At 45.2% G+C, this 12,609-nt stretch overlaps 1 protein-coding gene across 1 annotated transcript; it reads left to right on the top strand.

The window, feature by feature from the left end:
* Positions 1–1,280: 1,280 nt before the first annotated feature.
* LOC307235093 (homeobox protein otx5-like) lies at positions 1,281–3,551 on the top strand (the record flags this gene model as incomplete). The annotated part of the gene is made up of 3 exons (XM_080007077.1): positions 1,281–1,377; positions 2,558–2,709; positions 2,916–3,551. 3 exons carry the CDS (start codon positions 1,281–1,283, stop codon positions 3,549–3,551), a joined length of 885 nt encoding a protein of 294 aa, XP_079863203.1.
* Positions 3,552–12,609: the final 9,058 nt, after the last annotated feature.

Below are 12,609 nucleotides of genomic sequence, written 5' to 3' on the forward strand. Positions count from 1 at the left end.
TATTACTACTGTAAAGTGAATGATGACGAGGCAAGGGAGCATGTTGGGGATCAGAAGGGGATTTCATTGCAGAACAAGGGGGCCTTTGTGTTTCTTTTAATCCGGCATGTACCCCCTCTCCTCCACCCCCCCCCCCCCCCCACACACACACACACACCACCACCCCCACAAACACCCCCCCAATCCCTCTGGCCCCACTGTGACAGCAGGGGAAAAATATTCCAGAAGAACGATTTCAACACAATATGAGATTTCATATCATTCAGTTTAATAGAGTGAATCTTGGAGACAAGCATCACACGTCCATCATCCTGTTCTCTGGGGTGGTGGTGGTGGTGGTGGTGGTGGTGGTAGTGGTGTATTTCTTGTATGCACCATTATGGTTGATTGCCTTTTGACTTTCTAGAACAAACATTTTAAAAAGTTCTGCTGTCATTGGTCATGTGAGGTGGACGTATAATGTTCACTGCAGCTACAAGAAAAGCTTCAAATATCTAAAGTTTTTTATTGGTCTGTAATAACAGGCGCACGTATAACCTTTGCGTCTCAGTGCACGCTTGTTCCGCAGCTGAGAGAGGGAGGGAGGGAGGGAGGGAGGGAGGGAGGAGGGAGGCAGGCGGGCAGGGAGGGAGGAAAGGAGGCAGAAAAGAAGGAGGGGTCTGACAGTCTACTTTGTAAGAAGTTACTTCTAATTAGCCAGTCTCTTCTTGCTCGCCTCACTTCTCCACCCTGCAGCCAACTACAGGCATCTTCGCCCGGATCCGACCCGATCCCAGCCGACGCAGGCTGCAGTCACCGACTCGGCGGAACTTGAGACCTCAGCACCAGGGGACGGAACTCTAAACTCGTTTTTTTCTCGTCTTCACGTCGGACAGAATAGCTTCGCGCAGAGCTGATCTGGCGTCTTGTTGGAGGGTGTAAAGTTGAAGTTCCACTGCGTGCAATTTAGCTTGCGATATATTGACCACAGGAAGGTAGAGCATCTGTAGCTGCTGACGGAGGCCTCAGGTGCACAACAGGTGCTAAAGGCACGTTGTTTAAGGCAGAGGAGAACACAGTGGGAGAGACAACAAGGTAGAGATACAGAGAGAGAGACAGAAAGAGAGAGAGAGAGAGGGGGGGGCGAGGGAGAGAGAGGGAGAGAGAGAGAGAGAGAGAGAGAGAGGGAGAGAGGGAACGAGAGAGACACCCCCTGGAGACTATAGCAGACCCGGCCCCCGGTCAGAGAGAAGGAGAGAGAGAGTGAGGGAGTGAGGGAGCGTTTTAAAGCCGGCAGAGGCATGATGTCTTACATTAAGCAACCCCATTACGCCGTGAACGGGTTAACGCTGTCCGGCCCGGGCATGGATCTCCTCCACTCCGCCGTTGGATACCCCAGTGAGTAACTTATACGTGTTCGTTTGAATTGTGAATATATTTCGTTTGCAGAGTTGTTATTTTGTTGCAAATACTCTCGTTTTGAACTGAAGTGACTGAAGGAATTCGCAGGAAATCCGACGCGCTCCCGTGCGTAAAGCGTGCGTAAAATGGAACAGTTCGCTTGGAAACTATATTTTAACCAACGGCACTCCTGTTATTCGTTCTGCGTTAATTATTGAGCGTATGAATTTAAGGTTGAAATGATGAATAGATGTCTCTCTATTTCTTCCACCATCGGGACATGTGTTCACTTGACCTATAAATGCAGCGGATTAGAGAATCAAAGAACAATTAAACGTGTGTGAATGGAGACGCAGCCTGTTCACACACAGACTTAACTTCAGAACAGTCCTTCAATCTGTTGCTCTTTTATTGTAACCTATTTTACGTGTTATGTGATGTGCGTGTTTCTTTAGATTCCGTGGTGCGTTTTGAATGAATGAACACGTTACGCGCGATCAACATCTGTCTTGTATTTCTCTCGGTGGAATACAACTAATAATTATGTATTGAGTATTTTAAAAGGTGACAAAATGTAACATGGCATGCTCGGGGGGTTAATGTTTCCAATTCGTTAATTAAAAATGTTCCCCCCTTATCATTTCGATTCGTACAGCCTCGCGTTTTGACAAGTTAAACTTCTAAACAATCTAAATGTTCCTATTCCATCTAATAAAAAAAAAATCACCTTCATGAAAAGCATCACTATATATAACGTTTTTCGTTACCACAGATATAACAGAACAGAGTGGAAATAATCCTGCAACGATATTTATTCATATCATCTCGGGTTGAGCACAATTTTGCAAAATAACCTATACAACAAAAACGAAAATTCACAAAATAAATTAAATAAACGAAATATATCGAAACGAAATATTAGCGCATGATTCAGAAATGTAACCAAAAATGTGGAAAGATGAACGAAATAATATTAAAAATTTTTACAGTCCACTAACAACGAATCATTCCCAAATGTTTACAACAGATTTAACGACAACAGGCAATAATAAATCCTACATGAACTTCATGACAATTGCAGTCAATATTTTATGTATATGTAAATATAATGATAATAATATGATATGTTATATATAATATTATATATATAATAATGATATTGGGGTTTTTTTCTCAGACACTCCGCGTAAGCAGCGTCGGGAGCGCACCACGTTCACACGCGCCCAGCTGGACATCTTGGAGGCGCTGTTCGCCAAAACCCGCTACCCGGACATCTTCATGAGGGAGGAGGTGGCCCTAAAGATCAACCTGCCGGAGTCCCGAGTCCAGGTAATAGACAGCAAAGCGCATGCGCGTTAATGTAAGAGTATTGTATTTTATATATCATGTGTCATGTATGTGGTGGGAGTGATCGACTTCTGTGTTGATAAACTTCTCAAGTGACAGAACTGGAGTCCTGGTGTTGGTTGTACACGTTGACCCTCTCCTCTCCGGTGCCCCCCTTCCCTTCCTTCCCTCCCTTCCCTGACCTCCAGGTGTGGTTCAAGAACCGTAGGGCCAAATGTCGCCAGCAGCAACAGCAGAGCACGGGCCAGTCCAAACCTCGGCCCCCCAAGAAGAAGGCTTCCCCGACCCGCGAAGCCAGCGCCGAGGCCGCCGCCAATGCCGCCAACGGACCCTACAGCCCGCCGCCGCCTCCCCCCGGCACGGCCATCACTCCCAGCTCCAGCTCCGCCAGCGCGACCGTCTCCATCTGGAGCCCTGCCTCCATCTCCCCGCTGCCTGACCCGCTGTCCGCCTCCACCACCCCCTGCATGCAGCGCTCCACTGCATACCCCATGACCTACACCCAGGCCCCGGCCTACAGCCAGAGTTACGCCGGCTCCTCCTCATACTTCACCGGCTTGGACTGTAGCTCGTACCTGTCCCCCATGCATCCTCAGCTGTCGGGAACCGGCGGCGCCTTGAGCCCCATCACCGCCTCCATGGGCGGGCCCCTCAGCCAGTCCCCCGCCTCACTCTCCTCCCAGGGCTACACGGCCGCGTCCCTGGGCTTTGGAGCCGTCGACTGTCTGGACTACAAGGACCAATCTGCCTGGAAGCTCAATTTTAATGCCGCTGACTGTCTGGACTACAAAGACCAGAACTCCTGGAAGTTCCAGGTCTTGTAAATACAGGGGGGACAGCAGAGGGTGGGTGGGTGGGTGGGGGAGGGTGATAAGACAGGAAATCAGGTGAGGAAGGGAACGGGATCCAAGCCAGATGAACAACTCAAGATTACATTCAGTTTTTAAGATTAATGAAAGAAAAATAAAACTTGAGAGAGAGAAAAATCAACTGGTGAACAACAGTCTCTTGAGCTCTTATCATCTGTTCTGTTTTGGAAATGTGCATGGATGATGCGTAGTCGTAAACAATCTATTTATATTTGGCTATGTGATTGTAAACTAGAGATGCCAGTAATCGATATCATATTCAAGTCATTGCAACAAAGAAATCATCCTTGATGAGAGGAAAATGCTCGTGCAATATCTGCACGATGAAATCTAATGAGTAGAAAATGGACAATGTAAGGACAATAACAGGAGAAACAAAGCTATCCCACGTGAAATGCAACACTTTGAGTGCCGAGTTGAACCTCTGCAACAGCTCGAAAAATGTTGAATTATAAAAAACGAATTGAATCATCCGATCACCACAGAACTATGAAGAGGGATTCCCCTTCGACTGAACATGGCCTTGACTCAGACCAAATTTACCACAGCGCTCCTTCTTCTCATCACGACTTCACAACCGACGTATCCCGTCGCAGTTTAGAAGTCGTCTAAACGGTGAAGCAGGCTCCGTCTCGAATGTGACGTGGGGGGCGGCCGCAGCACCAGACGAACAGTGACAGCAACGAAAAGGGGGGACCGGGGCTCACCGTCAACTTTTTTGTCCATCACTTCAAAACCGGGTCTTTTACTCACTTTGATGCGTTTCATCTTCCAAAGCATCGATGAGCTGGAAGCCAAGCAGAGCCTCGAACCCTCACACGACAAGACATTGTTTTTCAGCATCTCACCTAGTGTTACCAGGTAGAGCAGTAGGGACGGGACGGCAGCAATAGTCGTTTTGCGAAGTTGTAAATTGATCCCCGGGAGCCGACGATTCCCAGTAGCCTTGTGATTTAAATGGACCCCTCCTCCGAAAGTGGTACAGGGTCACTGACCAAGTCTCTGCAGTAAGAACCGGTTGCCTTTGAGCAGGGTTGTAAGCATTTTGTAAAAAAGAAAAAAGAAAAAAAGAAAAAGTAAACGGCCCGTCGCATTCCTTTTGGGTGCAGCAATGATCACCCGAGACAATTTCATATCAGACGGTGGTCGCACTCCGATGTGGAAGGGAAGGAGTCACAGCCGAAGGAGTTCCTTGAGTATTTCGGAATCCACCCTCCACACCTTAAGCAAGCGTTTTGACGGGGGGGGGGGAGGAGGACAGAGTGCACCAGAATAAAGGGAAGGGACCGGGTCTCGCCACCACGATGGAACCCCTCACCCCCTTTGCACAGAGAGAGTTTGGTGTCTCTGTTGACTCTGACCTGTAAAGAAGTGATGGGTACTATTATACGTGTTTGGTGTCATTGTTTGATCTTATTTTTTGTATTAGACTAAAAACAATATTATGTTTGCTTTGAGAAAAAAAAATTGTGAATTCCTTGAAGTTGAAATTGTGGTAATTTGTTTTGAAGTTGATATTACAAGTATTATTACTATTATTATTATTATTATTATTATTATTATTATTAACACTATGTCTTGGGTTGACATTGATATTGCTAATACTTTTTTTGTCCTTCTTTTGTAAATATTAAAACTTTACTTGAAAATGCAATCAGCGATATGTTGTTACATGGGCCCTCCACCCCGACACAATATCTCTTTTCACTTTTCTCAAACTTCTAGACGACTGCCAACTTTTCATTTTTCTTTCTGTTTATAATTGTACGGTTTCTTCAAAAATTTTTTTTCTTTCAAACTCAGGGGTTCATCCAATAAAAGTAGCAGGACTAGGATACGATGCTGTGTATGCTTCTTAAACACCTGCTTTTTTCTTTTTTGCATTCTTATAATATTCTCTGCTTATTATTATAATTTTTTTTTTTCTGATATGAATTTTCTTCTTTTGTATATTTCATCATTTATGTCATATTTGACCAGTCCATGACTACCATGTTAGATAGCTGCAGAGTTTCTGAGACATTAAACAATTTCATTAAATTCACGGGATCGTTGCCTTTTATACTATGGATTAGTTGGATATAATAATATAAATATTGATATTAATTTTTAGTTAAACGAGTAAAATGCCACCCTGCTACTGCCAAACAGGTGGTAGGATTGGATTAGATGGCACTTAATTGTCTCCCATGGGGATATTGTTACACATACACATATACAAACATATGTATTAAGATGTTAGGGAAAGGTTTGGGCTAACAGAAGATACAACCTGACTACTAAAAACCAAAAATACCTAATTAAAGTCCAGTATTACATTATTATAGCAATACACACAGTATTTGTAGTACCATAGAAGGTGATTGGCGTGTGTCGCCTTGAAAGCAACCGTTCAGGCAAACATCAGTTAACGCCGCTTTCCATGTCTTTTTTCTTCCATATAACTCGGCTCCGTGAGATGACGGAGCACAAAGCGAGCAGGGAGCAATGTGCCGGCCGATTGGGAATCGGTTTCTGGGAAAATTCCACTAATCCATACAAGAGGTTGAGTGGATATGAGGCAGAGATGAGAGGAAGCGGGACTGGGAGGACAGAAAACAGATTAGAACGACCACAATAAAGAATCCCGTGGCACCGGCGGCGTCCCCGGACCCAAGCACGAGAGACAGGGCAGATTATTTTGGATTGCTCGGTGTCTCTGGGCTTTGCCCTCGGAGCCAAAGTCAGGTCAGCTCCGTTGGGGCAAATGTGAGTGTGCCAAATGAGGGGGGTTTTAGGTCCGTTATTATCTTATGGGCAAACTCCAGAGATAGAAATGTGCTACTTTCTTTAGCTTCATAAGATCTGTTTGAAGCCCAAATAGACTCCAGTGACACAAAAACCAAAAAAGTATGTTTTCAAGAGGACGGCAAACAGGTTGAATGTCCTTCCTGCCTCTAGCCTGGTTACCAAACTCCTAACTGAGGAACGTAGTAAATAGTGATACACAGCGGAACTCTGCCCTTGGACTGACTGGGAATAAGCCCAGGGAGAACAGAAGGTTGGTTTCAGGCCCACAGTGACACCGCATTATTCTGGCCAGCCCAAAATCCCATTAGCCAAGTGCAGTTCAGCATGCTTACAAATTGGTTCGAGCATAGTGTTCCTCCTGTCAACGTTTCGAATTGCAAAAGTTAGATGTGAGTTGGTTAAGATTAAAAGTAGAAAAAAAATGATGGAAGTTGTGGAAAAAGAGGGAGATAAGGGAGAAATAAAGTGATGTACACTGGGTTGAGATGCAGACACGGAGAGAAAAGGTAGAAAATACAAGACAGACAAACTGACAGACAGACAGACAGACAGACAGACAGACAGACAGACAGACAGACAGATAGACAGATAGATAGATAGATAGATAGATAGATAGATAGATAGATAGATAGATAGATAGATAGATAGATAGATAGATAGATAGATAGATAGATAGATAGATAGATAGATAGATAGATAGATAGATAGATAGATAGATGGATGAAGTTGGTGACGGGCCCCACTCCTGTGTAATCCCGCAGAGCAACATATGGAGCGTGGAGCACCGAGGCAGATCCACAAACAGACATACACTCAGGATTTAGGAATATGATTCATTTCTTTCCTCTCCCCTAATCCCTCTTTCCCTCCCCTCCAACGGCACCGCCCCCTCCCCCCCCCCCCTCCCACACACACACACACACACACACACACACACACACACACACACACACACACACACACACACACACACACACACACAAGCTGGTGGCCAGGCTGCTCCAGAGGAGACACACACACACTGTAATCATGCCAGAGCTGACCACGCGCACCGCCTTCCCTCCCTCCCTCTCTCTCTCTCTCTCCCTCCCTCACCCCCCTCTCTGCCAGCATGCAGTCCAATTTCCCCTTAATCGATTTCTAATCCCGACGACGACGCCGGGTGCACATGCGCTGAGCCCAGGCCACGCCATACGTCCACGTATGGACACACACGTAAACTCAACGCTGGCTCTGACAGGAATTTCCCTTTGAGAGTGAATGTAATATGTAGAGTCTATCTACATATCTACCAATCTATCTATCTATCTATCTATCTATCTATCTATCTATCTATCTATCTATCAATCTATCTATCTATCTATCTATCTATCTATCTATCTATCTATCTATTTATCTATCTATCTATATATCTATCTATCTATCTATCTATCTATCTATCTATCTATCTATCTATCTATCTATCTATCTATCTATCTATCTATCTATCTATCTATCTATCTATCTATCTATTTATCTATCTATCTATATATCTATCTATCTATCTATCTATCTATCTATCTATCTATCTATCTATCTATCTATCTATCTATCTATCTATCTATCTATCTATCTATCTATCTATCTATCTATCTATCTATCTATCTATCTATCTATCTATCTATCTATCTATCTATCTATCTGCAGTATCTATCTGTCTGACTGTCCGGCTGTCTGTCTGTCATTCTTATATTTTCTTTGTGTACTGTATATTTCACTGGTATTTTTCCGCTTGGTAGCCACACTATTTCTTCCCCATCTTGTCAGAATGACAATAAATATACATAACAATGGTTAACATGCATAGAGTTGAACCCAAGTAATTGAATCCTGTTTTAGGATTTCGGTATGGATTTCTGTAAGCGGCTGTTATGGAATAACATATGTTGCTGATATGACCGTCTGAGAAGATATAAGGCCAACTTAACCATTGTGTGATAGCAGTTTAATAAGATTGGACACAGTAATGCTGCCCGAGCGCAGCAGCACCGCAGGGTAAGTCCAGCGTGTGTGATCTGTGGCTCGCGCTGGTAACAGGATCAGTATTACAGTATGAATGGATCAAGCAGCCACTGTCAACCTCAGCATACACTTCTGCTAAGGTCTTTACCGCAGATTACAACTTAACACCTAGTTAATATCACTAATAGTAAAAGTCAGAGTGTAGAGCCACAGATTAATGGTGACTTGGACCAAAATGGTTGTCTGGATTACGGCAGTGGTTGGCATACAGCGGCAGTTTTTTGGAAGCAGGACAGGGTCGAGGAGCGGATGAGGGAGTATTTGTGAAATTATACATTTTCGTACATGTGCAGAGCGAGAGGTAAAGCTGGAGGTGTGAATGCTCTCATTTAGCCGGTGAAACAAGGAGTTTTATCTTCTCACCCCTCTCACAATCCAGTGTCTCTCTCTCACAGCTTTTGTGCCGGAGGAATTTCTTTCCCCGGCTGTCACATTCTCAGGTTTCATCGGTCCTTTAGTTTAAGTTTTTAATTCATGCAGGACTTGGTCACTGAGCTGATTGGCTGATAAGAGCCATATCCACTGACAGTACATATTCATCGCTCAGTCAGTTTGGTAAACAACCTCCTGGTTCTGGTTTGAGCCTCCCTCTTATGAAGTACCGCATACTCCCCACCTTCATGTACCCTTCCTGAAGTATCCCATACTCCCAACCTTCATGGACCCCTCCTGAAGTATCCTATACTCCGCACCTTCATGTACCATTCCTGAAGTATCCCATACCCCAAACCTTCATGGACGCCTCCTGAAGTATCCTATACTCCCCACCTTCATGGACCATTCCTGAAATATCCCATACTGCCCACCTTCACGGACCCCTCCTGAAGTATCCTATACTCCCCACCTTCATGGACCCTTCCTGAAGTATCCCATGCTCCCCACCTTCATGGACCCCTCCTGAAGTATCCTATACTCCCCACCTTCATGGACCCTTCCTGAAGTATCCCATGCTCCCCACCTTCATGCCACCTCTCCTAGTGTTCCTCCTTGTCTCCTCCTCTCCACCTCTCCTTGCAGTTTGTTATTCTTGCTGATCTAATTTAGAGAATGTCCCAATCCTCTTAGTGTCCCGCTCCCTCAGCGCAACACTAAGTGAATTAGACAGGATTACTGTCTCTCCCTCTTCCTCCTACTCATACTCCTCCTCCTCTTCCTCATCTCATCCATACTGTCACTCTCTCCCCATCATCCTTCCTCTTCGCCTCTCTCTCCATCTTTGGGGCCATCTCTATCTTGCCATTTCTCCCTCTGTCCAGGGGATTACAGCGTTCTCCCTCTCCAGATGACAAATTGGTTCCAATGTTCTGCCGGCGACAGATGTTGGCGCTGGCAGCGGAGCAGAGCATCATGGGACATAAAGTGTTGTTAATCAAACTTTGCAATTGCGATTGAAAAAGAAAAAAAAACAAAACACATGAAAATGTACCCCCCACGAGGTTCGTAGGAAACAAGAACACGGGAATGAGAGGGAAATTAGTTTCCAGAGAAATACGTTGAGGTTGTGACGTTAGTGCCGCAACAAGTTAGCGCTGAGTCAACCAAGTTCAGCGGTGTGATCTGGGGCCGACTGAATTGCGTTATCAGAGCACACAGCAGCTCACCAAATGTTTTCGATATTTCCACTAAAAACTCTGTGTGGTCTATAGAACCTCAATTGATGGTGGAAGAGGCTGACTTAGATCAGGTAGACTGGAATGGCCCCACCAGGCCAGCCCAGGCCAGACAAGGCCATCTACTGGATTCTGTGCCAGTAATGATCTAGTCTAATCTCCAGCCCGGGTCACACTCTTGCTTCACCGCTGTTCCTTTCCTTGGTTGATAGAGGTCTCACTTGAGGGATCCTTTGAGACGCCAAAGATGCAAAGTGGATGATAGAGGTGGGTGGTTTGTTCATCGCCTTCCCATTAGATAGAAATGATGGACCCACCAGACGTGATCCCTCCTCAAGGTTTGAAAGATACCTAAGATCAGAGTAGATGTGGAAAGTCAAAACATGACAATGGGTGTGCTGCGATTGACTATATGACAGAAGAAAAACACGACAAGCAAATCAAATAATAAAGGGGTTTGTGTACATTGGAGGTGGGGGGAGGGGTAAGGACCGGGGATAAGGGGGAGTAAACACAGCAGGGGCGTGCACTCATCATGATTTTTGTCTCCAATCCAAGTCAGGTCCTTTGAGATTAACGGAAACTATACATCACTAATGTATACCACAGAGTTTCAGCTCCTCTTGACCTGAATGCATTGGGCTGTATTCACTGTAAACAGCCTGGCAAATGGAACGATTGAATTAATGGGAATTCAACTAGATTATTTATGTTTATGAAAAAAACAATTCCAAAATGAGAAATGGAGAATTTAAAAAACACCTACTAAATACCTAATAATAATAATAATAATAATAATAATAATAATAATAATAATAATAATAAATTGACTGACAAATTCAAGTAGATTGTAATGCTTTTAAAAAGGACACTTTGTATCCTTATTTCATGGAGTGACAAATGTTAGGTGTTGGGGGTTAACCCTACCCCAACCCTAACCCTAAAATATCAGAGTGACATATTTTCTCAGAATGAAAACATCCCCCCCTCCCCCGTAAACATTAAAACAATACACAGTCATAAGTTCCTGGATGATATAAACAGCATTTTATATAATAAACTGATTTGAAATTGGTTGATCTGCACACTGTTGAGCTGTTTATTACTTAATACTTATTTTCCCTATTTTTGAGTGTATATATCATGAATTCAGTGAATATCCCTTCACTGTGTACTATTCATGCACTCATGTAGCTGAAATCATTTCTTCGTTCAGTCCCACTTTTATGATGAAATCTGCATTTCCTTTCACTGAGCCCCCCACCACACACAAACTCACACACACACGCACACGCACGCACGCACGCACACACACAGACACACACACACACACACACACACACACACACACACAGACACACACACACACACACACACCTTCTGCTTTCCTACACTCTATTTTTCTCTTTGTTCCAGTCTTTCACTATGCACTCTCTCTCTCTCTCTCTCCCACTTTTCATCTCACAGTGCAATCTGAGCGACCCCCCCCCCCCCCACCACCCCCTCACTTTCAGTAATTCCGGCGTTGCCTCGCTTGCTGGCGTAGCTCACCCTAATCCAGCTCTGACCTCAATCCCGTGATGTAACAGATCATGTGACATGGTGGGTGGGGTAGGGATGTGTGTGTGTGTGTGTGTGTGTGTGTGTGTGGGGGGGGGGGGGGTCGTAAAGTGGGGAAACGTGGCCTAATCCCCACTGCCGGAGCCAGGAGCCACAGACCAATCGGAGACTGGTGGTGGTGGTGTTGGTTTGGGGGGGGGTTTGGAGTTCATCATAAAAGTGGGACTAAACAAAGAAATAATTGGGGTGGAGGGGGGGGCATAGTGGTGGGCACGGTGGTACAGTGCATTGTACTGCTGCCTCACAGCAAGAAGGACCTGTGTTTGATTCCCGCCTTGGGCGCTGTTGGCACCGTGCTGTGGTGGGTTGTCTCCTGATTAGGAGTCTTTCTGTGTGACGTTTGCATGTTCTCCCCATGCTCACATGGGGTTTCCTCCATGTAACGTCGGTAAGGACTCCCACCAAAAACATGCAGAACATCCTCGTCTGACCAGCGATGGACATTTGCAATTGGTCCCCGGGCTGTATGCTGTATGCTGCCCACTGCTCCTGGCTGCCCCCCCAGAGGAAGGACAAGCCAAGATGGGTTAGAAGCAGAGGACCCATTTCACCGGCCACCATTTCAAGCGTGTGTGTGTGTGTGTGTGTGTGTGTGTGTGTGTGTGTGTGTGTGTGTGTGTGTGTGTGTGTGTGTGTGTGTGTGTGTGTTGGTCGCCGTCGCCGCATGAGTGCATGTGTTGTGGTGTGTGTGCCGTGTGATAAATAAAGAATATTCTTCTTCCTCATGGGAAGTGTACGCATCCATTACATATGAAAATATTAGAATATTTGACACACTTGTGCGCTATGACACATACAAAAACCCATTTTCTCTTTCTCTCCCTCTCTCTCTCTCTCTCTCTCTCTCTCTCTCCCGCTCCTTCCTTCCCTCTCTACTGTATGTCATGCCCCCGCCCCCCCCAGAATGCAGAAGCATTGCAATCGCAATGGGA

This window comes from Zeus faber (assembly GCF_960531495.2).
Source record: "Zeus faber genome assembly, chromosome: 9".
NCBI lineage: Eukaryota > Metazoa > Chordata > Actinopteri > Zeiformes > Zeidae > Zeus > Zeus faber.